Here is a 26,089-nt window from a genome sequence, read left to right on the forward strand (position 1 = left end):
GGAGGGAGGGAGAAGAGGGGAGGGGATGAGGGAAGGGAGGGGACGAGAGAGGGGAGGGGAGGGAAGGGGCGGGGCAGGCAGGAGCGGAGAAGGGAGCGAGCGGGCTCACAGCGCCGGATCAGCCCCTGCCTGTGGCGGCGGCCACCACCTCCCGGGCCGGAGCGCAGGGAGTCCGCCCCGCGGCGCGTGGCGCGTGGAGCGCGGCTCGCGGAGGCTCCGGCGCGGTCCCCGCTGGTCGCTCGGGTCCCCGCGGGTCCCAGCGGGCGCGCACCCACCATGCAGCTGCAGTTTCGGAGCTGGATCCTGGCCGCGCTCGCGCTGCTCGTGGTCCTCCTCATCTTCGCAGACATCGCGGAGATAGAAGAAGAAATCGGGTAAATCGCTCGGCCCCGCGCCCGGCACCCCGCGCCCCGCGCCCCGCACCCCGGCGGGTCCCCCCGCCCCGTCCCCGTGGCTGCGCCCGAGGGCTGGGGGACAGTTTGGACGGGGGAGATGACGGGGCCCGGGGGCCCCGGGACGGTTTGGAGAGCGGGCGGAGGGGGCGCGGCTGCCGTGCGGGCGCCCATGGGTGGGGTGCCCCGGCGACCCCGGCCGCCCCGCGGAGGGATCGGACTCGCCCACCGCGCCCCCTTGCCCGGCGGGACCCCAAGCAGGGTCGCGGGGGTCGGGGGCGGGCGCCGGGGGCGAGGTCTCGGGCGGCGCAGGAGCCGGGCGCGGAGCGAGGCAGGAGTTTCTTTGTCTCGGGCTCGGCCGCTTTCTCGCCTCGGCAAAGTGGGCAGGGGGCGCGCGGGGACCTCCGAGCTGGGGGAGGGGCTCCCCGGCGAGAGCCGAACCCTGGGGCACCGCACAGGACCCCCCCCCCCCGCCTCTCCGGGAAGGGGAAGGGGTCCCGCACACCGAGGATCCGGGCGTGGGGACCGAGAGGCGTGGCTGTCGGGTTGGGAGCCAGACCCACCCGAGCCCGCGACGCCCCCCCCCCCCCACACCCGGAGCCGCTCCCGGCTCATTCCTGAGCTCGAAGCGCGGGAGGATGGAAGCGTTTGGGGAAAGTCGGTTGCCACCGCCCGGGTGGAGGGGGGGCTTCGGAGCCCCGAGGAGCACGATCACGGCTCCCGATCTCCACGCGTGGGGCGGGGCCGCGACACACACACACCCCCCTCACACCTCGTCCTGGCTCCGGACTTCCAGGAGCGCCACTTGCAGCGCGGGACGCACCAACGCGTGTCCCGCAGGCCGAGCCGCGCGCGCCCCGCCCGGCAGCGCCTCCCGCCCTCTCCCGCGCGCCCCGGCCCCTCTCCAGGGCACCCGAAAGGCGGGGTGGATGGACAGCTGGGGCGACAGTTGGGGTCCTAAGGCGTCCTGGGAGGGGCAGGAACACGTCTCGGGGGAGGATGAGCACGGAGTCCGGAGCCTCCGGCGCGTCCCGTGCGGGAGTGAGCGCGCGCCTTCTTTGTCCTGCGTGTTAGTTCCTTCGGCATCCCTCTGAATCGAGGCCCGCCACGCCGCCGGGTCCCACAACGAGGAGTTGCCACCCGAGCCCAAACCCGAACTTGTCACCTGGGCTCTCGCGTTTCCTCCCCGCACCTGTCTCTGCCACGCCTCGGAGGAAGTCCCCGCTCCGGGCCCCGTTCCCCTCCCCTCCCTCGCCCACCCCACCCCCGCGCTCCCCAAAACTCCCGCAAACTTTCACAAACGTTGTTCAGCGGGTACCCTTAGCGCCTCCCTCGGAGACTGGGGACTTGGCGGGTGGGACGGGCTGCGCGGCGCCCTGCCCGGGTCTCTGCCTTGCTGACCTTTGATGGTGAGAGAGGAAAGGCCGCGGTTCTGCTGGGAAAACACAAGTGTCCCCACTTACACGCGGGGTCCTGGCTCACCCACTACCTCTGCTTTTACAGAACGCCTCCGGGGTGTCAGAGACCTTTGGAATACTTCCTTCGGAGCTCCCTCTCTGATTCCTTGCTGGAACCGTTTGATGGAAGGGAGAGGGGCAGCCTCACAGTGGGTCTAGCAGAAAGGCTAACACTTAGTGGAACCCCCTTTCCCCGGTTTCATCTTAAAAGTCCCACCATCGCGGCTGGCCCAGGTCCGTGATCCTAGCTACTCGGGAGGCTGAGGTCTGAGGATCACGATTCAAACAATGCCACCAGCTCAGGAGGGAAAGCCCACGTAATTCTTATCTCCAATGAATCCCCAAAAGGCCCAAAGTAGAGATGGGGCTTAAACAGCAGAGCACCAGCCTTGGGGGGGGGGGAGGGAAAGAAAAGTTCTGGGACGATACTCAGGCCCTGAGTTCAAGCCCCAGGACTGGTACCAAGAGGTAGAGGAGAGGCTTTTGATCTTTTGATGGGGTCCTGACCTTTTCTGAGGAATCCCATATCCCATCTCCCATCTGATGGCTTTTCCTGACTTCTGGAAGTTTCTTTTCTGACTTCCTAGCACTCATTCAGCCAAGGCTATGAGTGAGAAAAAGCAAACTCAGGAAAACCAGTTCTCTGTAAAGCCCCCAAGAATCCTTCCTGGAAGCCAAAGAGGGAGTTCAAAGTTAGAGTCAGACATGAAGCAGGGCTGTGGTGAAAGGCCCTGGCCAATGCCTGCACTTCTTGCATTTCAGAAGCAGTTGGCCCTTGTTGTCAGCTGGGCTTTAGACTCGGGTGTCACCTTGGGGGGCGAGTAGGCAGGAGAGGCATGATTGTCTACTTTATCGTGTACTCTCAGAATGGGCACACGGAAAGTTTTCAGTAAGTGCCTCCTTGGGTGCGGGGCACAGGATAGGGAGTGGAGCTGTGGCTCAAAGTGGTAGGGTGCCAGCCTTGAGCAAAGACGCTCAGGGACAGTGCCCAGACCCTGAGTTCAAGTCCCAAGGGAGGGAGGGAGGGGGGAAAAAGAAACAAGAGAAAGCCAGGCACTGGTGGCTCATATCTGTTGTAATCCCTAGCCACTCAGGAAGCTAAGATCTGAGGATCACAGTTCAAAGCCAACCTGGGCCGGAAAGTCTGTGAGCCAGAAAACCAGAGGTGGCACTGTGGCTCAAAGTGGTAGAGTGCTAGTCTTGAGCAAAAGGGCTCAGGGACAGCGCCCAGGTCCTGAGTTCAAGCCCCACACCCAACCAAGAAGAAAAAGATAGATGGTTAGGACAGGATGGAGGCTCCAACCCCGTCCTGTCAGTTAGGGTGTCACCATGCCATGTCCCAGCATGATCTAGGCCCCTGGGCCAGTTATGGCAGGGCAGGCTTGTTATGGGTAGTCTCTGTCCCCTAGGGTCCTAGTTCCAAGTGAGCTTGTGATCTGAAGCGAGCTACAGAGCCGGAAAGAAGCAAAGTGGACCTGGTAACCCTGCCATCACCACTGTGACTCTAATGTGATAGCGAGCCTGTCCTTGTGTTCCTCAGAGACGCCCACACATGTCACCCTCATGGCCCACTACTGGTGACATCTAGAAATGTCTGTTGAGCCCCATGCTTCACACGCTGTGGTAACCCCTTTGAAATACCCGCTCACTGAGCCTTTTCAAAACCCCCTGCAAGCTGCTATTCTCCAGAGACCTGACAAGGAAACCAAGGCTCAGGGAGGTTGTTCAACTTTCTAGTGATAAAGTTTGACCCCAGCTTTACTGAGAACAAAGCCCATAACCTTGAACACCATGCTAGGCTGCCAGGACCTCTGAGTTATGACCCCCTGCCCGGTGCTTGCTCACCTCTTTCCTGGGACCCTTCCAAAGGTGTTTTTCCTAGAAGCAAGGCTTAGCTCTAGTGGTGTCCCACTTAGTCACTTCGAAAGAGAGGAGGTGAATGAGGAAGATGGAAAAGGACTCAAGGCCTATCTGTGTAAGAGGTCAGTGCATTGCTGATGGACACAGGGATAAACTCCAGCCTGCCACACAAAAACCCCTGCCATGGGCACAAGCAGTCTGGACATATACAGGGATGACAGATGACAGACTTGCAGAGAAATCACAAGGCTGATTTGGGCAGTCTTCGTCATTTCCACACACCAGATGATTGACATCGGGCATCTGGAGCAGGGATGGGCCTCAGTAAACATACTTTACAACTTGTCCCTCCTCAGTGGTGCTGGGAGAATAGATGTCTAATCAGCTAAAAGTCATGCCATCAACTGAGCGATGATGGCTCACACCTGTCATCCTAGCCACTCAGGAGGCTGAGATCTGAGGTTGGTGGTTCAAAGCCAACCTGGGCAGGAAAGTCTGTGAGACTCTTATCTCCAATTAATCACCAGAAAACCAGAAGTAGCACTGTGGCTCAAGTGGTAGAGTGCTCATCTTGAACAAAAGAAGCTCAGGGGGCTGGGAGTATGGCCTAGTGGCATGAGTGCTTGCCCCGTATGCATGAAGCCCTGGGTTCAATTCCCCAGCACCACATATATAGAAAATGGCAAGAAGTGGTGCTGTGGCTCAAGTGGCAGAGTGCTAGCCTTGAGCAAAAAGAAGCCAGGGACAGTGCTCAGGCCCTGAGTTCAAGCCCCAGGACTGGCAAAAAAAAAAAAAAAAAAAAAAAAGAAGAAGAAGAAGAAGCTCAGGAACAGCGCCCAGGCCCTGAGTTCAAGCCCCAGAATTGGCACCCCCCAAAAAGAAAAATAGGAACGTCATCTATTGCACAATGCCAAGGGAGTCCAAGTGCATCCTTGCACACATAGTGCCCCATCTGGAAGAGTACAGAGCAGGGGGCGGGGTGGTATCTGCGACCACTAGCTGGGACTAGACTTGTGAGCAGGCAGTCTCTGCTGTCATTGGCCAACAGCAAGGTGAGCTGTGCCCCTACATGGAGGCGGGGTCTAAGTAGAAGTGAGAGAAAATGATCTTCACCCATCAGGTTGCCCTAAAGAAAACCAGGATCGCTGCGAGGTGATCACAAGTCTTATTGTTTGGGAAAGCCCATTTTTCTTCCCCGTGCTGGTGTAGTTCACTCAAGTATACCCACAATTGGAGGATAAAATTGGAGAGAAAGAAGGGCCAGCATCAAATTTAAATTGTAAATAGATATCCAGCCTAGAAACAAATTCAACACAGAGGGCCTCTCTCCCCTTGTAAAACAGGGTTGCTAGGTTTCTTTGAATTGTTTAGGTGTTGTTTTTTTTAACAAATTGTGAATGTTGTAAATGGCAAATTATAAATACTTCTCCAAGAGCGTAGAATTCTACAAAGGCTCCTTTAAGCGGAATGTACGGTGACCATGCCTCCCTGTCTCTCTCCTCTCTTCAGCCTCCCTGGGCCACCGCCTTTCAGTATCACAGAGTCCTTCCAGATTGTGCCATGATTTCATACCCCCGGGCGTTTGCACGTGCTCTTTCCCCCTCCCTGGCACACCCTCCTGGCACATGTCCTTTCTGCCATGCCCACCTCCCATCCCAAGTCCCTTTGTCCCCTCCACATTCCCTGTGTGTGTGTGTGTGTGTGTGTGTGTGTGTGTGTGTGTGTGTGTGTCATTCCCAGACCCCAGCCTGTTCCATCACAGCCTGGCTTCATCTCCCCTCCCATGTGCAAACTTGGCATCCACTCATGCTGACTCCCAGGAAATATTTGTGAATGGACACACTCAGGCTTCAGGCATTGCACCCAGCCACTCCCGCCCCCCGAAGATCTACACCCACATAGCTAAGAGCTGAATACCTCCAGCTTGTTCAAGAGAGCTGGGTTTTAATGCACCGCCAATATGGAGGTCACAGCCTGGCCTTGATGCTTTCCTTTGTCTCAGTGATGAGAGGGAAAGGGAGATCCCTATTCTCACTGTACAATAGGGGACTCTGTGGATAAGCTTGCTGGAAGGCAAAGACACCAGAGCCCACCCTCGAAGCTTCTGCTTGCTCATCTCCCTGCCCTCTGAGAGCCCTCTCTCTCCTTGCCTCAATCCAGAGCCCACCGCACTGCCTCATCCTTCCAGTTACAGCCAACTGCCTTTATTGCCTTAAAGCTTTTCTGGTCTGTGCAGGTACCAGTGCTTGAACTCAGGGCCACCTCGGGCTCTCTGTCATCTTTGTATGGCCATTGCTCTACCCTTTCAGCCACACCTCCAGTCCAGCTTTTTGCTGGTTCCTTAGAGATAGAGTCTTATGGATGTTTCTGCCCCAGCTGGCTTTGAACCAGGATCCTCAGGATCTTAGCCTCCTCAGTGGCTAGGATTACAGGCATGAGCCACGGGCTTTCATCTTAAAACACTGGTCCATGAGGAATTGTGGAGTGAGACCAAGACAGGGACAGCTGTGTGGATCTAGATAAACTCAAGAGAATCGGATCGCTCAGCTGCCTCCAACGAAAAGAGAAGAGCGAGACAGATGGCAGGGTACAGAGACTCAGGAAGCCACCAGCTGGGGGGTGTCTCTCGCTGGGGTGGAGAGAGGTCCCTCTGGGGGGCTTTCCAGGGTGCAGCACTGTCTTCAGTGGCTGCCTGCCTGCCGATGTGAGGCTCGCTTGCCACCTCATCAGTGCTAAAGCTTGTTCCGTGTGTGTATGTGTGCACGCATGCGCACGCTCAAGTCCTCGGGCTTGAACTCGGAGTCTGGGTGCTGTCCCTGAGCTTTGTTGCTCAAGGTTAATACTCTACTACTTGACCCACCACTCCATGTCTGGCTTTTTGTTCGTTAATTGGCAATAAGAGTCTCACAGACATTTCTGCACGGGCTGGCTTTGAACCAAGATCCTCCAATCTCAACTGTCTGAGTAGCTAAGATGACAGGCATGAGCCATGGGGGCCCTTGAGGTCTGTCAGTCTCCTGGGTGGCACTGGGCTGGTTTTCAGTTCTCCCCAGCCACTTGCTCCCTGTTGGTGTTTTCTGTGCTTCAGCTGTCCCTGAGTTCTTGGTGGTTTGGAGGAAGTGGCTACCACCCAGGAGTGCAGTGGCACACGTGACCCATGTCTGCGCTCCATGCTGGCAGCTGGTTCCTTAGAGATAGAGGCTTATCCTCTCGACATGCCTCGCAAACACAGGAGGTCTTGGTTCTAATCTGCTGGGTGGGTGTACATCTGAGTTCAATATGTTTTATTGTTACTATTAAGGTGTCGTACAGAGGGGTTACCACTTCATAAGTGAGATGATGAGTACATTTCCTTTTTTGGACAATGTCACCCTTTCCTTTGCTTCCCCCAGCTCACATCTGAGTTCTGACACCACGCGTTCACAGCACTTTTTCCTAATGACAGAAGGAGACCAGGGGGCCTGGCCTCTGCTTCCTGGACCTCTATTTTTTACGGTTCAAAGATGCAGTTCCCCCGCCCCATCCTCTTTATCAGTGACTGGACACTGAACCTATCCCAGACCAGTGCTTCTCAAATGCTGACAGGATTTGTAATCCGCCATGAAAACAGGTGGGCATCTAAAAAAGAAATTGTGATGTCGCTAGAATGGTTCCGTTAGTTTCCAGTCCTGGCTGCCACTGCCTGAAAGGTTTGTCTATCTGCTGAACCCATCTTTCTTTTCTTTCTGATACAAACTTGATCTTTCTTTTAAGGAGGTGGCAGGCATCTATGGCTCATACCTGTCATCCTAGCTACTCAGGAGGCTGAGATCTGAGGATTGAGATTCGAAGCCAACCCAGGCAGGAAGGTCCATGAGACTCTATTTCCAATTAACCACAGAGAGAGAGAGAGCAAGAGAGAGAGAGAGAGAGACAGAGACAGAGACAGACACATAGAAGTAGCTCAAGTGGTAGATGCACCCAGGACCTAAGTTGAAGCCCAAGGACTGGCACACACAGGAAAGGAATAGAAAGGAAAGGGAGACAAAGAAAGAAGGAAGGAAGAAGAGGGAGGGAGAGAGAGAGGGAAGGAAGGAAGGAAGGAAGGAAGGAAGGAAGGAAGGAAGGAAGGAAGGAAGGAAGGAAGGAAAGAAGGCAAGAAAGAAGGGAAAGAAGAGAGGATGGGAGGGAGAGAGAGAGAGAGAGAGAGAGAGAGAGAGAGAGAGAGAGAGAATAAGCTACCAGTTCTTAAGGTCCAGTCCTCTGAGGTGTGAGGGAATCCAGGAAGTCTCATTGCTCACATAGTATTTATCCCCACTGGGGCAGAGGCCAACAGAGAACAACCGTAAAGTTACTTTTCATGTGCCTGTCATGTGTCAGATGATCATGAAAATGTTCTCTGCTATTCGTGACTTGTAATCTCCTTCCCGCTCTCTGATGAAGTCTGTATGATTCTCAGATGAGGAAACCAAACCTCGGCGCTATTAAATAGCTCCCCAGAAAGTTAGTAAGGTGCAGAGCTAGGATTTGAACCCAGGCTCCAAAGAACTACCCAGAACTGTTGTTTGAGGTGATAGGCCTTAGGAACGTGTGGGGTGCTGGGGTTCTCAGGGAGGCAGCCTGGGGACTCTCAGGTCTGAGGGGGGCGCCCCTGTGGATCTACCGGGCGGGGGGAGGGGAGAGGGCGGGGACATTCCACAGTGGAACCTGGCAGTTGAGACAATCAATCTGACTTGAGGCACCAGCTCTGTAACGTCACCGTGCAGTGGAGGGGAGCGCTCCCAGCCTCTGCCTCCCCTCCATTCCCCCCAGCAAGTCTCACCCTGTGGCATTTGTTTACCCATCGCATTAACAGAGAAACAGGTAGACACACCGAGGGAAGAGGAAAACAGACACTCTTCAGGCCTGGAGGAAGAGAGAGGGGCTGGTGGCTGGCCATACACAAGGAGTCTGGGCTGGCAACCAGGTTGGCCTGCTTGTGCCTGACCCTGGCTGACCCTGGCCTCCTTTGTACTCAGCTCTCACCTACACTCTCCTCTACTTCCTACTCGTCCAGTGAGTTTGGAAAGGGATGCTAGAAACTTCCAAGACTGTACAAAGGACTCACTGACGCCTCTCAGGCATGAGCCGATACTGGGAAAGGGGCCCACACACCTGAGTTCTGCCCCATTCGGGGTGAGTGTCAGCTATTAGGTTTCCTCGTCTCTAATTTCTAGAATGAGAACATCGGCCGCGCAGAGACGAGCGGCGAGCAGGGTCATTCACGCCTCCACCTGGAAATCATGAAGGCGGAAGGCAGATGTCCATAGACAGGAGGTGGGAAGCTGATCACATCAGGTGACTTGGGGGTACTGCTTTCCCATGAACCCCAGAGGTCCCCCGATTGTACCTCTAGAGCAGGCCTGGAGATGATTTCTGGATTGTGTCCTAAAATGCTCACCTCCTAGGAGAAAGCAAGAGAGAAACTCCCAGTGGTGTGCTGTGCAAGCCCACGCGTGCGCTCACAACCAGCCCCCCCGCCGTGGTCCAGCCTTGGTGCAGAGCCAGCCAGGGCTCCGTGGCCCCTTCCGACACCCACCCTATTGTCTTTGCATCCGTCATTCCCAGGCTTTACTTCTGTCTGTACGGAATAAGTTCTCACTAGCGTTGTGCTCATTCCTTCATGGCTCACAATGCCAGACACTGGGTCACACGTTTGGACCTATTACTGGGAGGTAGAAACCCTTATTGGTGGGCTGGCCTCAGACTAAGTGTCCTGGCCTTTCTGAGCCTCAGTTTCCTAGTCTGTATAATGGGTTAATAGTGTCTAACATGCACCGCCCTGAAGATGAGGTAAAATGCGACTGACAGGAATAGAAAGAAAGCAAGGCAGCCCCTGTGGAAAACAGTAGGACAGTCCCTCAAAAAAAAAAGAAGAAAGAAAGAAAGAAAGAAAAGCAAAACCTTAGAATTCATCGTCCTTGGCTCTAGGACAATGGATCTTGGATCTTGGGCTGTGTGTCCAAACAAATGGGAAGGAAACACTCAAACAGACCATTGTACAACCATACCACCACTGACAGAAACCAAAAGGTGAGAGGAATCACATGTGCTCTGACAGATGAAGTGATAAAATGGGGTTCATGATTCAGTGGAAGATTCACTGGGCACTGATGGCTCACGCCTGGAATCCTAGTTACTCAGGAGGCTGAGGTCGGAGGATCATGGTTTGAAGCCAGCCCAGGCACACAAATCCATGAAACTCTTATCTCCAATTAGACAGCGAAAAGCAGGAAGGGGAGGTTTGACTCAAGTAGTAGAGTGCCAGCCTTGAGCAAAAAGCTAACAAGAAGGAGAGGCCCTGAGTTCAATCCCTACTACTAGCACAGGCATACACGAGCACACACACACACACACACACACACACACACAACATGTACACAAATATAATGGGACATCACTTAGCCTGAGACCCTTCCCACAATGCCTTGCGACCTCCTGTAATCAGACAAATGTCCTCTCCTAAAACAGCCCTTTCCTGTTCACTTCTGAACACACCTTCAATCCAGATGCTCCCCGTGACCCCCCCCCCCCAGGACTCCAGGCCTAGTGCCTGTCACAAAGCAAGTGCTCAGTGAGCACATGCGGACGAGAACAGAAAGTGAGGAGGACAGAATTCAGCTCTAGCTTACTCGCTTCTCAGGAGAGTTTTAATAAGAACAATACTAAAAACTAAGCTAAAACAAGAGGAGCAGCTGCCAGGCCACATAGCTGCGCTCATTATCTCTCTCGTGCTTCACAGTTTACTCATTTTGAGGAGTGAGAAGAGCCAGCTTTGCATACTCTGCTCGTTAAGGTAACACTTGGGGATCATACCGAAGCTTGTGTGTGGTTTTCTCTCTCTTGGATTTTTTTTTTAAATTTTATCCTTGGTGTTTTTCACAATATTGTATCGAAGAAGCATTTCTGTCAAGAAAACAGAGAATCTAGGTCCTGTGTCTCCCATCCCCTCAGCCAGGTGGTCAGAAAGCTTCTGTTTACACACACACACACACACACACACACACACACACACACACACACACACACACCTTGTGAAGCCTTCGTGGGGTCAGGTGTTTCTCAAAGACATAAGACTTCAGCCAGGCATGGGTGGCTCCCTCCTGCAACCCTAGCGACTCAGGAGGCTGAGATCCAGAGGCTCACAGTTCAAACTCAAGCTGGGTAGAAAAGTCTGTGAGATCTTATTTCCAAAATAACCAGCAAAACACTGGGCTGGAAGCACGGTTCAAGTGGTAGAGCACTGGGAAAGCAAGCAGGAAACCCTGAACTCAAACACTGATATAACGTACGTACGTACGTATGTACATACATACGTACTCACACTATGGAAAGCAATGACCCTGGGGTCAGCCAGGCTGGCAAGCATCAGCTGGTTTGTTCTCATCAGAAGGATGTAGCCATCGCCTTCAGCAACACTTCAATTAACATCCACCTCAGTGCAGGGCTTCACAGGCCAATCCTACCAAAGTCCTGATTCACAGGAAGTGATATCAAAACCAAGCAAGTCTAGGGCTGCAAAACAGAACCTGTTGGGGACCAGAACCCCACCCCACCCCCCAATCCATGGTCCCAGAGTCCTCCCTCCCTCTGACACCAAGGCTTCCTGAATGCCGACAGTCAGTTGCCATTGGAGCAAAGGGAGAGACCATTCTCCAGGAGCAGACAGGGCTCCAAAGACACCTCAAATACACAGAAGCAAAGCAACTTCAAAGTGTTCCTCATCCGGGTACTGTTCAGGAGTTTTTTCCTGAAAGGCGTTAATAGGGATGGCACGGGTGTGAACGCAGCCCATCACAAAAGGAACAAAAGAAGAGGAAAGAGGGGCCAGGTTGAATGTGTTGAGAAGTGCCTTTCAAGTGCCAGTTCAAGAGCAAAGCCTGGCCCGTCAGAAAGGCGCTCTGGCTGTCTTTAAAGAGCATGGATTATCTGTGCTATGCAACATGAATGACATGAGACATATGAGATGTCTCCAAGGCTAGCAACTGTGCCGTTAAAGTTTCATAGTAGTCTGTCTCTCCACAGCAAACAAAAGGCAGCAGAAATTACTACTGTCCATGCTATGTGAGGCCTAATGACTATCCGTGATGGATGCTAAGGAACTGAGCAGGGGACAGCTGAATTGTCCCCTATATAATTGTTCATTTTTGTGTTGGTGGTATTGACGTTTGAACTCTGGGCCTTGTGCCTGCTAGTCGGGTACTCTCCTGCTGAGCCACACCTCCAGCTGGGTTTCTTGCTGCCATGGGCTTTGCTTCCCACCCCAGCATAACCCCAGCCGTGATCCTCCTACTTTGAGGCATTAAAGGGATGACAGGCAACAATGTCCAAATTCACTCCATGGAGACCACGTCTCAAGAGTTTTCTGAGCATGCTGGCAGTAAGCTCAGCTCTTTTTGTTTTGCACCAGTTATTTTGAGATAGCATCTTCCTTCTGGCACAGGTGTGTGCCTGGACCACAGTCAGCCTATGTGACAAGTTCCCATTGTATCTGGGATGGCAGACAGACATGTTTCACCACACCCAGATTCTCCCATTGAAATGGAGTCTCTCGGACTTTTCTGCCAGGGTTATCCTAGAACCATGATCCTTCCTGTCTTAACCCCCATCCCCCTATAGGTTAGAATGGCTGGAATATGTCACTGGGCCCAGCTATAGATTGAAAAGGGGGGGGGGAGGTTCTCTCAAACTTTTCCTCCAGGGCTAGTCTTGAACCTTGATTCTCACCCTCCCTATAGATAGGATAACAGACTAGAGCTACCTAACACTTGGCTCCTAAGAACAGCTTTAAAAGGCCTGGGTCACAGTTTTGTCCTTTCTGGGGGGCAGGGTATAGAGTAAGCGGAATCTCTGGCAGCTCCCCAGGTACACCAGGTGACGCGCAGGTGCAGAAAGCATCTGTCCTTCCTCAGGCACGTGGGGTTTTATGACAATAATGCAACCTCAGGCTGAATCTCTCATTGGATAGCTCTCAGGAAAAGTCCTGAAACCTTTTATTTTTGAACCTTGGGTGGCCTATCATTACAGCTGAGTAAGAAAAATTTAATGCAAATATACCAGGGCCCTGGTATATTTGCCCACAAATGGTAGGCTCAAACAATGGAAATATTGATGTATGTGACTAGTCTCTTGGAGTCTACCTCTCCTCCTTGGGCAGCACCTTGTCCATGTGGTTATCTGGGGAGAAAAATTGTCACCTGTAGCAGGTATGACCAGGACGAGAGATCCTGGGTCACTGTAGAGCAAAGGGCTGCGGAATGGAAGCGAAGGGGATGCAGAAAGGCTTGATAGTCAAGAAGTCAGAGAAGTCTGACCTGACACTCTTCCCTGCTCCAGGGCAACCACCAGCCTAAATTTGTATCGCCTTTGAGTCTTAAAAGACTTTGGTTGCTGGGTAATTGAAGGGTAGGGATTTTAGATGCAGCATCATCTTAGACATTCCTATATATTAAGTCTGTCTGCTTTATACAATGGGTGTGGATCAGAGGGTGCATCCTAGATGGATTGATAGCCCTACTTCATATCTCTTCTCTGATCCATGCCACCATTGGCCCTCATTTAGATGAGGAATTCTGTTGTCTCCCCCTGATGATAGGTGATACACCATTTCATGGTAAGGGAGAGAAAGGATCCAGGAGTAAGTATGGTGAGAGATGTTTGGCATCCAGGTGACATGTTTACTTGCATTTTGATGTGCAAATGCCTATGGGTACTTTTCTAGAAAGCCTGGGGGAAAATTGGCTGGAACATAATCAAAGCCTTAGGTTCTCTGAGATGTTTTCTGAACTTGAGCAAAAAGGAGAGCCAGGAATGAAGCCATTACCTTCTTGTACGCTAGTGAAAACTGATTAACAAGCAAAAGTTTGCTGAAATCAAAGCAAACTGATAGATCAAATCAAGCTAGTATTTAAAGTGAAAGATGTAGGGATGGCAAGAAAAGTGCTGAGCAGTTCATGAGAAATGCACAGGGATGTGAAAGAGAGGCAGCCTGGGGCTTGCTGTGTTGACACTTCTCCTTTGGTCTCCATGACATTTGTGCCCAGAGATGGAAACACACATGTCACAGCCCTCCTGTACTGCTGTGCCTCTGTATCTACATGGCTCAAGAGCTTTGGTACAAGAATAAGGTTTTCTATCTAGAAAAGGTTGTCTCCAGTGCTGTGATGCATACTAGACAACTGGTAGACCTAACTCATGAGCAAGCACTGGAACTGAAGGAGAAACTGCTAGTTGACCTAGGAGGCATTGAGAATAAATCTGGATTTGATGCTAACCATCCTAGAAATGTCACATGTTGCCGGGTACTGGTGGCTCATGCCTATCATACTAGCTACTCAGAAGGCTGAGATCTGAAGATCATGGTTTAAAGCTAGCCCAGGCAGAAAAGTCCATGAGACTCTTATCGCCAATAAACCACTCTGAAAAGACTGAAGCGGCGCTGTGGCTCAAAGGGTAGAGCACTAGCTTTGAGCTTTGGCCTTCTAGCCACGTGATAACAAATAGCATCCATGTGGGGTGAACAACAAAAAAGTGTTCTACGCTATTCTAAATCTTTGCACTTATTAACTCATGCAATCTCTCCAGCAGCCAGTATGAAGGCAATACTATTACTCGTTCTACAGAGGGGGAGACAAATGGAAGCTTCTAGATAGGCTAAGTAATCCTCTAAGATAACAGCCAGTTTTCAGTTCAGCTAGAATTCAATCACAGGGATTCATGCCAAGGAGCTTAAGCTCCTAACCTGCTTCCCCATAGAAAGTTTCCCAGTACTCTAAGGGTCAGAACATAAGTTCTAAAAGAAAAGATTCAGGCAACACATGAATTCACAGGAGGGAAGATCACAGTGTCTCAGAAAATCAAGGAGAGGCCGAAAGGGAGGATGAGATCATCTTTCTATCACCATGACAGGAATACTAACTTTGAACCCCAGTTAAACAAAAGCGTATTTTCACTGCCCCCCCGAATTCCAAAGAATTAAACCCTTATTATTAGCAGACCTAATGAAATCTGAGTGCAAAAGAAAATGTGCTGAATTATTATCATTTTAATGTCATCAATAAAACATTCGTGGAAATTTTCCTCCCTTGCTCCTTAAGGACACCCGTGAATATCATCAGGTTTTTCCTCTTGGCTTATAAAGGCTAAAATAGTTACTTGCTGGCTTCTTAAAAGAAAAGGTAGCTGCTTATAAACTAGAGGGTACAGAACCTTGAGTGTATCGTAGAATAGAATTGGGGAAACAATCTAGCTATGAGGTGAATGGCATGAACACGTAAGATGCTTATCCCCAATTAACCACCAGAAAAAGCCAGAAGTAGCGCTGTAGTTCAAGTGGTAAGGTACTATGCTTGAGCAAGAAAGCTCAAGAGAAGCACCTAGGCCCTGAGTTCAAGCTCCCAGGACTGGCACACAAAGAGAGAGAGAAGTGGAGGGTGTGGGGGGAGAGAACTCAGGCTTACAAGGAAGCAGGTATGGAAGTTGACAATGAGTATAGTTTCTGACTGGATGATGAAAATATTCTGGAGATGGGTGATGGCGGGAGATTGCATAATATCAATGTATTTATACCTCCATATTTTACTCTTACAATGATTACAGTCAGTTGTGTATATATTGTACAACAATTTTTTTTTTTTAGGTAGCTGCTCTACCACTGAAGCCCCACCTCCAGCCCCGTTTGCTTTATTATTTTTTAAAGTAGAATCTTGGTTGGTTGGTTCTAGTGCCGTAATCCTCTAGAGATCTTAGTTTCTAAGTAGCTACCATTATAGACATGAGCCACCACACCAGGTTTTACCTCTTTTTTGGGGGGGGCGCAGTCCTGGGGCTTGGACTCAGGGCCTGAGCACTATCCCTGGCTTCTTTTTGCTCAAGGCTAGCCTCTGCCGCTTGAGCCACAGCACCACTTCTGGCCGTTTTCTATATATGTGGTGCTTGGGAATCGAACCCAGGGCTTCATGTATACGAGACAAGCACTCTTGCCACTAGGCCATATTCCCAGCCCTGTACAACAATTTTTTAAAGGGAACTCTTGAAACTAATGCTTTCAACTTTTATCGGATGCTATAGTTCTGCCTGTGTGACTCACTCCAAATCATCCTTTTCCTCAATTATTTTTTCCTTCCCATAAGGTCATCTATTTCAGTGCTTCCATGGCGGGTAGAGGTAGGGGCTCCAGCTGGTAGGAACTCAGAGATCTTTATACACAAATTGAAAAAAGATATACAATCAATACCCCCAAAAATGTGAAGGGAAATAAAATACCATCTACTACACATTGCTGAGCTGTGTTTCAGTTTAATCTTTTACTCTCAAGACTAATCAACGGTTTGAGTTGGGTCCAGACTCTTAATTAAAGCTGTCAGCTACTGAACATTCGTTTTCTGAGCCCACCCTTCCAGTGAGAAACTGCAACTGTGGGAAATTCTAACAGCTAGATATTGTACGTGACCCTGCCCAGAAACAATTGGCCTTAATGTGCACGTATCCAAAACAACACGTTGTGTATGAAAGCATTACATATTTGTGATGTGTTGATGGAAAAAAAATAATAAAATTTCAACATTTAAAATATTCACTATATAATTAGATGGAGCGCCTGAGCCAATTCCGTTTTTGAGGTTTCCTAATTGCTTTTCACTGAAACATCCAAGGTATGTGGCTGTGTCAGGCTTCTTTATTTCTTGTCTCAGTTTGCTCTGCATACCGGCCACTAGAGGGGGAGATCATATTTGTGACAGGAAAGAAATTGCCATTTGCAAATGTACTGTGTGTGTGTGTGTGTGTGTGTGTGTGTGTGTGTGTGTGTGTGGTGTTTATGACAGTCTTGGGGTTTGAACTCGTGGTCTGGGCATTGTCCCTGACCATTTCAGCTCAAGGCTAGTACTCTATGACTTGAGCCACAGCTCTACTTCAAGCTTTTTGTTGATTAATTGAAGAAACAAGTCTCACAGACTTTCCTGACCTGGCTGGCTTCGAACCACGACCCTGATATCTCTGTCTCCTGAGTGGCTAGGATTAAAGGCATAAGCCACCAGTACTCAGTGAAAAGTAGACTTTTGAAGTCGTTCCACCTCTGTTATCACTCTGGCTGAGAAAGGTCAAATGGACCACTGTCAGCACTAACATGAGAAAGACCTTGCTTCATAGAGTTCTTTGAGTGTGCAGACAGCCTTTCCTTAAAAGTTCTCATTGAGATGATCTAAGCATCCAGCTTGCCATAATTTCCATACTTCCTAAATTATCTTTAGCAAATTTTTCTCACCTGATCATTCTTCCTCTTGCCCTTTGCCAAACAGGCATCCACTTATTTGAATAGCATTTGTGGAAAAAAAAACTAATTAGCAAAAACAACAGCAATAAATCCCTCATTGATTCATGTAACTCTTTCTAGAGCCAAACACCTACACTCTTTTTTTTAAGTGAACATCTCGTGGATGATTAACAGGCAAAGCAGCATCGTATACAGACACCATTAACATACAGGAAGAGAGGCACTTCTGGGAAGCCTGAAGTAGAGCTGTGGCTTAATTGGTAGAGCACTAGCCTTGAGCACAAAGAAGCTTGGGGACACTGCTCAGACCCTGAGTATGAGCCCCAGGACGGGCACCAAAATAGTAATAATAATAATACATTAAATATTAAAAATTAAATTAACATTTTAATTAAGAATTAAATTAAATATAAGAAGAAAGTAACAAATGCTGTTACCCCACCAACAAAGAAATATCCCACCCCAAATATCAATAGTACAGAGGTTGATGAACCCTGAATTGGAGGAAGAATTGGTAGGGAAAAGATCAAGGATTTGGCCTGGTACTAGTGGCTCATACCTGTAATCCTAGCTACTCAGCAGGCTGAGGTCTGAGGATCATGCTTCAAAGCCAACCCAGGCAGGAAAATTTGCAAGACTCTCTCATCTCCAATTAACCTCCAAAAAACCAGAAGTGAAGCTATGGCTCAAAGTGATTGAGCACTAGCCTTGAGTAAAAGAGCTCAGGGACAGCACCCAGACCCTGAGTTCAAGCCCCACAACTAACAAAAGTAAATAAATAAATAAAAGTTTAGGGATTTGTGGTGGCCCATGTCAACAGGACTCAGTGTTCCCCAAGATCTAGCCTAAAGGTGGGAGAGAGAAAGGCCTGGAACCAGCTATTTTCAAGGTACATAGCCCACTCTCTCTGTGGCTGGCAAGGGCCTAAAATGGGGGAGAGGAACTATAGCTATCAGGGTACATGGTGATAGTCAGACTTCAGGTCTAGTGTGCGGAGTAGGGTCTCTACCAGATTTATCAGGGGACACCTGTCAGGTGGCTCTTCTGTGCTGTCACCACATAAAAATGACAAGTACGAGAGGCGATGGATATGTTAATTGGTTTAATCATTTCACAATGTATGCATCTATCACAACATCACATTGAATATCATTATAATCCTCAGTCTCTGTGGGTGATTGATTACAGGAGCCCCTACAGATATCAAAATTCACATAAAATAGTGCAGCATTTTATATGTGTGCACATGTTAGATCATGTCTACTTAGAATACATGACGTTGTTCATGCTAAGTAAATCATGGTTACCTCTTCCTGCTTAGGAAATAATGACCCCACACACACACACATATAAATCAATTCTGTATATATTCAGTACTGACATAAATTTTTTTTAATATCTTTTTACTGGGAGAGGGTGAGGGAAGAGGTGACATTGTCCAAAAAACATACTCTTTACCTAACTTACATACGGTAGCCACTTTATACATCACCTTTATATAAGAAAAAAGTTTTTAAAATATTTTTATCTGTAGTTGAATCCACAGAAGTAGAAACCACAATTATTGACTGTATATTTGATTTCTGTTTGTCAATTATACTTTATAAAGCTGACAGGGAAATAAGGACTCAAAATAACAATGAAAGAAGCCAAGTGGGAGTGGCTCAGTCCTGTAATCTGAGCTACTCAGGAGACTGTGATCTGAGGATCGTGGTTCAAAGCCAGCCCTGGCAGGAAAGTCCATAAGACTCTTATGGACAATTAACTACCAGAAAACGAAAAGTGTCACTGTGGTTCAAGTGGTAGACCGCTAGCCTTGAGCTGAAGAGCTCAGGGACAGCACCCAGGCCCAGAGTTCAAGCCCATGACTAATCCAAAAAAAAGGAGAAAAAGAATGAATTCTTGTCTTTTAAGCTGTATTCCATGAAGGCAGAAACTAGGGTGTGTGTGTGTGTGTGTGTGTGTGTGTGTGTGTGTGTGTGTGTGTGTGTGTGTGTGTGTGTGTATCCCAATAAATTTTTGTTTAATGAATGATTTTTTAAAAGTGAATTTTAGTCAGTGGTTCACATCTGTAATCCTAGCTACTCAAGAAGCTGAGATTTGAGGATTACAGGTCAAAGCCAACCTAGGCAGCTGAAATCTGAGGATTATAGGTTAATGCCAACCTAGGCAGGAAAGTCTGATCCCGTTGAGGGGCTGGGCAGAGCCTTAGAACATGTGGAACCCCCATTGCCTGCCTGTCTCCCGCTCTACACCCTCCACAAAAGTGATGCCATTAATGTCATTTATCCTGCCAAATAAAAAAATAATAATAATAAGTTACCACGTTTGGTTAAAGGCACTGTGGACTTCATCTCATTCCTGCTGTTGAACTTCTGGCACCTCAAGTGGATAGAGTCAACAATATCTACCATGTATAAGAAGGAGACAGAGTTAATGAGAAGTCATACTGTGTCATACTAGAATAGACAGGAGTCAGTCGTGCTACCACACGCCTAATCCCAAGGGAGGTGACTTCTAGACTCTCATATTGGATGGTAGCTAAAATTGTTCAAAATGGGAGTGGAAGCAGGACCCAGGGGGTCCATTTCCCTATAAAATGCTTGGTCCATGCTGAGACCCGAATGTTGTCCATTCTGGAGAACGTAGCGTGAGTTCTCACCCTCCATCTGTGAGCTGTGAGCAGGGTGGAGAGGAGAGGGGAGGGGAGGTGGTCTCCTGGTGATTGAAGATGGCTTTGAAAAGAAGAGCTGAGTTTATAAATAATGCATTTCCTTTGTCTTGCAGGAATTCTGGAGGCAGAGGTACAATCAGATCAGCTGTGAACAGCTTACATAGCAAATCTAATAGGTTTGTAAATTAGATTTTGTGTTCATTTGTTTTTGCTGTAAGGCAGCTATTAATCTGCTTCTCCTCTTTGCTGGATGGTGCCCTTCTTACTTAGCAAATAGATCTGTTTCATTTCACTTTGGTTTTGCATTTCCCTAATCGCTTTTGGGAAGTGCTGTCGATGATGGAAGGATCACATGAAATGACGGTCCAAGGTCTAGAAGCTTCCGAGATAGAAAAAATGCAGATGGCTAAGAATTACTTTCTGGAAAGAGCCCACCCCCTTTTGTAGAACTTACTTGTTACTTGCATTTTTGCTGAGCAGCGGAGAGCCTGAAGGGACTTTTAAGACAATATCACTATGGTTGATGGCTCGTCCAGGAGGTTAAGATAGAAATAAAGCATCCAGGAGCTTTGCTGAGACCTCTTAAAACATGCAAGAAGCCAACTCAGTAATGTTAACCCTGACCATCAAATATGAGTTCTGAATCCGCACGATTACCTTTTGTGACTGGAAGCCATTGGTACAGCCCCGGGGAGAGACTGAAGAGAGCTTGACAAATAACAGCCCATCTTCTTAGTTGTGCAAAGGCCAGAACCCCAAAATGACTTTCTTCTGTTTCCAGTGAGATAGTAACACAGCCAGGCGATTGAAAGTCTAGTAAGACCCTTGCTAGCTGTTTCAGATCCCATTCAAGGCTGGGCACTGGTGATCTGATCACAGTTTGAAGCCAGCCCAGTCCGCGAGACTCTTATCTCCAATTAACAACAAAAAGCCACAAGTGGGGCTGTGGCTCAACTCGTAGAGTGCTAGCCTTGAACATAAAAGCTCAGGGACAGTGCCCAATCCCAGAGTTCAAGCCCTAGGACCAGCCCATCCCCCCCAAAAGTCCTATCCAAGACTACAGCAAGAAGTTGGGGAACAAATAGCATGTCACCAACATCTGTGCAGCATTTATCTCCTTCCCTTCCCTGTTTCCACAACCTTGGGTCCAAGAGAATTCTAGAAACCTCTTCAGGAGGTTTCCAAGCGGGTCTTCCATGGTTGTATAGGTCTACAAGCCCTTTCTTCCTGAGAACCATACACCCCAGGCTCCCATACAGCCAGGCGCTGTCAGGCCCCATCAGTAAACACAGATGACAGCTTCAGCTAGGAAGACGACACCTCCCACATTAAAGCATTTCTATCTTGTGCAGTGAAAGCTGCTGTGAGGTTCAGAGTCTGCTAAACTCGTGGTCCTAAGCTGTCTGCACCTGCTTGTAGCCGTACAGAAGCACGCATGTGTGTACAATGAGTTGCAGTGTCTAGGATCTAAGAGCTGTGTGGCTTCTTTTTTAATTTTATTTTTTGCCAGTCCTGGGGCTTGAACTCAGGACCTGAGCACTGTCCCTGGCTTCTTTTTTGCTCAGGGCTCGCACTCTACCACTTGAGCCATAGCACCACTTTCAGCTTTTTCTGTTTATGTGGTACTGAATAATCGAACCCAGGGCTTCATGCATGCTAGGCAAGCACTCTACCACTAAGCCACATTCCCAGCGCCTGGCTTCCTCTTCTCTACCCTCTTTCTAGACATAGAGATGCTGTGGTTCAGGGAGCTACAGTGATCTTTCTCCCACAGATAACACAGCTTATTTTCCCCATGCTATTCTCTGCCTCCTCCGTGAAAACGATAAAAATTCCAAAGAGGGTAGCTCTTCTGTTCCTTCTAGGATCGCCCTTACGCATGCGTGCTATGCTGTCCATCTGTCTTGCTTCAAACCCTTTTGTGTCTGTCCGCTGCAAACCTACATTGGCTTGCATTCAGAACAAGTGTGATCAGCCAGAGGGTTGGGACAAATTCTGGAATGGAGGTAGACAGGCCTGGGTGTGACAGTGTGTTCCCATTTTTTAAAAAATATCCACCTGCAGACCAGAGCATTGGACTCAGACCTCGCCAGCAGAATTCCATCTATTTTGAACTTGACTATGGTAAGATAAATGCACAGGACAGCAATGTTTGGTTTGAACTCTCGAAAGCTACCAAATCTGGCAGCACAGACCTACTTTATCATTCTAATAGGAAGAAGCTGCTGTCAGGGCAGAAATTTTAAAGAAAAGAACCTCAGAGGTGACCCACATACATCTGCAGAAGGCACCCAGGCTTCTCTGCTGCCTGTAAAGGCATCCTCTTGTAACCTAGTTTCTCAGAAACCTACTAGCATAGATTCCAAGCCTCTGCGTTCCAGCAAGTCTTCTAATACCTAGTGTCAGCTAGAAAGATGGTTTAGACTCAGGATTGTGATCTGCCGCAGGCACACACAAGCCAGCCAGTGCCTTCATCCACTTCTGGCCCCTCCAGGATCAATATCAAAGTCAAATTCCACAAACACTTATTTATTGAGCATCTGCTATGTTAGACCACTCTGGAATACAGAATCAACTGGAGGTCCTTTATTTACCATCTAGAAGGAGAAGGAGGCAGAGAAGGAAGGAAGGGAGAAAGGAGAGAGGAAGGGAGGGAAGACTAGAGATAGACAAAGAGATGGACGAGAGGGAGGGAGGGAGGGAGGGAGGGAGGGAGGGAGGGAGGGAGGGAGGGAGGGAGGGAGGGAAGGAGGACAACTCTGAAATAAGTAGATGTTCCTATGTCAACAAGAGAGAAATGGCAATGCAAAGAGAAGGAAAGAAGGCACAGGCTCCAAAGGCACAGTTCTGCTTTTGCATTTTTGTTTTGTCTCTATTAAGTTTGCCAGCTTGCATGCCACGCTGGGCTGCTAAAGGAACCGCTACTTGTAGCTTCTTACCCCCAGCTTGGAAAGGAAATGTTCCTTGCTCTTCAGGCAGCTAGCTCCATGGTAGGTTTCCCTGGGAGCAAACAGTGAGGACGGCAGAGGAGAACAAGAGTTTCCTCGCCCCACTTCCTGTTTCCAAGAATGTCTATGGCAGTGGTACCTCAGGGAGAGTTTGTGCATTCTAGAAGATAAATAGACTCTCTTCCCTCCTCAGGTAATAACTGCAATTTTGCTCTTCTGAAGTTTACATTCAAACCCTAGCAAAAACAGAACTATTAGGCTTGACGTTGGCTTGCTAACAGAACACATCTAACCTTCACTTCATCTTGTTTTTCTGTTTTGTTTTTTCCTCCTGCCCAGAGCTGAAGTTGTAATAAATGGCTCCTTGCCACCAGCTGTTGTTGACAGAGGTAATGAAAGCATGAAGCATAACATCCAGCCAGCCTCATCCACGTGGAGACACAACCAGACCCTGTCTCTGAGGATCAGGTACTGGTTATTCCCAGTTGCTTTTAGGCACTTGTTGGCAAACAGCCACCACCCACCATCTTCAAGAAGTCAGTAGAGAAACAGAAAGCTAACTTCCCAGGGAGGCAGGTGCCATCTACTCAACTACCAAGGGGACACAAAAACCTACAATGAGCCTGGTGCTGGTGGCTCACGCCTGTCATCCTAGCTACTAAGGAGGCTGAAAACTAAGGATCATGGTTCAAAGCCAGCCTGGGGAAGGAAAATCTGTGAGACTCTTATCTCCAATGAGCCATCAAAGAAAGTCAGGAAGTGGAGCTGTGGTTCAAATGGTAGAGCACTATCCTTGAGCTCTTCAGCTCAAGGCCCTGAGTTCAAGCCCCAGGACTGGTACAAAACATGCCAACTAACCAACTGATGGATCCTGCAGCCTGGCATGGTTTTGCAGACAGGAGAGTTGGTCCTGGCTTAGGTGAGGGGCAGGAGGCACCTGGGCAGGAGAGGTCACAGGTGGCCTCTTCTTCCCAGAGCCTAAGGCATCACTTCCTTGGTAGCCTACTTGGTATCCATTGACCCCTGTCACAGTCCCCAATTTATCCACAGAAAGCTTTCCCCCTCCTGCAGTCCTTGGGGCTCAAAAGCCCCCCTCCCCAGGCGATAATGCAAAACTATCATCTGAGAGCTCCAGACGTGACCTGACACCTGTCTTGTAAAGAGACAGGTCCGTGCAACCTGGGGAAGCTCTCTCTCCGGCCTTCGTGAAGTGGGGTTCTTCAGACCACAGTCGTCCTCTCCTCTCATCCGGCTTTGGCGGCCCCACCTACTGCCGTGGCTGAGGACCCACGTCTTTCTCTTTGCGGGGCCGCAGGACCATCCCCTCCTCTGAGTCAGTGGAGTCTCCTCTTCTGTCTCTCACAGGACAGTTTGATTGGATTTAGGGCCCTCTGGGGAAATCAGGATGATCTCATGGAAAGATTCTTAATTTCAATTACATCTGGAGAGATGTCGTTTCCGAATAAGGGCGTATTCTCAGATTCCAGGGGCTAGGGGGGTGGACATAAATTTTGAGGGTAGCCATTAGTACCCCCACTCTTCTACCCATGGTGAAATCTTCCCTCCTGCAATTCCTTCTTTTTTTTTTTTTGGCCAGTCCTGGGCCTTGAACTCAGGGCCTGAGCACTGTCCCTGGCTTCTTTTTGCTCAAGGCTAGCACTCTGCCACTTGAGCCACAGCACCACTTCTGGCCGTTTTCTGTATATGTGGTGCTGGGGAATTGAACCCAGGGCCTCATGTATAGGAAGCAAGCACTCTTGCCACTAGGCCATATCCCCAGCCCCCTGCAATTCCTTCTTGATCTTTCCTTTATCCTAAGATAGAGAAATGTGTGTGTGCACATGCACGCGCGTGTGCACATGCACGCGTGTGCGCACACACACACTACCACTTTTGAAGAAGACTTGATTTTGGCCTCCATAATGACCCTTGCTGGCTCCCCTGCCCATGCTCCTGTGGCAGGACCATAATGCACCATCACCCAGAGGGGGGGGGGGAAGGGGAAAGAAAAGAATTTCCCTCCACCTCAGCAACTTGATCACCGAAATGATTCATAAGAAAAGATTCTGTGAGTGATTTAGAAATGAGACTCAATAATTGATAGTAATTTCTCATAATTAGTTAGGAATTAATTCCCTCACAGTGGTATTTATTTACGAGCTTTCTGGGGACTCACTTTGCTTTTAAATACTTTAGCATAAGTAACTGTAAGGGGAAGGGTAGCAATTTCCAACGAATATAAGCAGTGCTTGAGTCGCTCAGTGCTTAGGAAAGCCAAGTAAATAAAACAATGCCTTTGTTTTCCATCACAAGATATGAGGGAGGATCACAGACCAAAATAAAATAATTTTTGAGACACCCCCCCACACACACACGTCAACAAATAAAAGCTGGGTGCAGGAAATGTCAAAAGGAGGATTACAGTCCAAGCTAGGCAAAGCAAAAAGCAAGACCTCATCTCAAAAATAACCAGAGCAAGAAAGGCTAAAGATATGGCTCAAGGGTAGAACACACTCTTTTTTTTTTTATTAATTAAACACAAATTTTTTGACAAGGTGTTGTGCAAAAAGGGTACAGTTACATAGTAGGGCAGTGTGTACATTTCTTGTGATATCTTACACCCTGTTTTTCTTTCCCTTCCCTAGGTCATGTAGACATATATACAATACACAATGTACCAAGAACATATACAGTAGCCACATGGCCTACGCCCAAGAAAATTTGCCTAGGGCTTTAAATGTAATGTCGATATTAGACAATATGTCGACAGTAGTCTTATATAAACGTACATACATAGCTTTTGAGCTATTGTGATCCACTGAGAGGTCAATTTTTGACCTTTATATGTTGAGTAATTGTTTGGTTTTAGTTACATAATGTTATGTCGCTGACCCAATCCTGTGGGAAATACCATTTGACAAGCAGTTTTTGGTTTCACAGACCTGGTCTCTACTGTCTCTCCGTCACCCCTTCTTAACAGTCATATATCAGGGAGATCATGCCTCTTTGTTTTCTGTGTTCTAGGCTTGTCTCACTCAACATTATTTGTTAAAGTTCTGACCATTTCCCTGCGAATAACAATATTTCACCATTTCTAATCACTATGTAGTATTCCATTGTGTATAGGTACCATATCTTTTGGATCCATTCATCTGTGAAGGGGCATCTGGGTTGTTTCCATATTTTGGCTATTGTGAATTGTGCCGCGATAAACATGGAAGTACAAATGTCTTTTTGATATCTTGGGACCTGCTGTTCAGGATAGATGCCTAGGAGTGGTATGGCTGGGTCATAGGGTAGGTCTATATTGAGCTTTTTGAGAAACCTCCATACTGTTCTCCAAAGTGGTTGTACTAATTTGCACTCCCACCAACAATGGAAAAGGGTTCCTCTTTCTCCGCACCCCCTCCAGCTTTTGTTGTTGCCTGAGTTCAGAGTATAGGCCATTCTAACTGGAGTGAGGTAGT

General features: G+C 48.8%; 1 protein-coding gene across 2 annotated transcripts in view; it reads left to right on the top strand.

The window, feature by feature from the left end:
• The first annotated feature begins 276 nt into the window (after positions 1–276).
• St8sia2 (ST8 alpha-N-acetyl-neuraminide alpha-2,8-sialyltransferase 2) overlaps positions 277–26,089 on the top strand; it is a 44,971-nt gene continuing 19,158 nt past the window's right edge. Inside the window, exons 1-3 of one of the 2 annotated variants that reach the window (XM_048329510.1) lie at positions 277–374; positions 19,788–19,850; positions 22,962–23,090. In XM_048329510.1, coding sequence (XP_048185467.1) covers positions 277–374; positions 19,788–19,850; positions 22,962–23,090 — 290 coding nt within the window. The remainder of the gene's footprint in view (positions 375–19,787; positions 19,851–22,961; positions 23,091–26,089) is intronic. The other variant, XM_048329511.1, reaches the window with a different exon arrangement.

Source organism: Perognathus longimembris, chromosome 20, assembly GCF_023159225.1.
Source record: "Perognathus longimembris pacificus isolate PPM17 chromosome 20, ASM2315922v1, whole genome shotgun sequence".
In the NCBI taxonomy this organism is placed as follows: domain Eukaryota; kingdom Metazoa; phylum Chordata; class Mammalia; order Rodentia; family Heteromyidae; genus Perognathus; species Perognathus longimembris.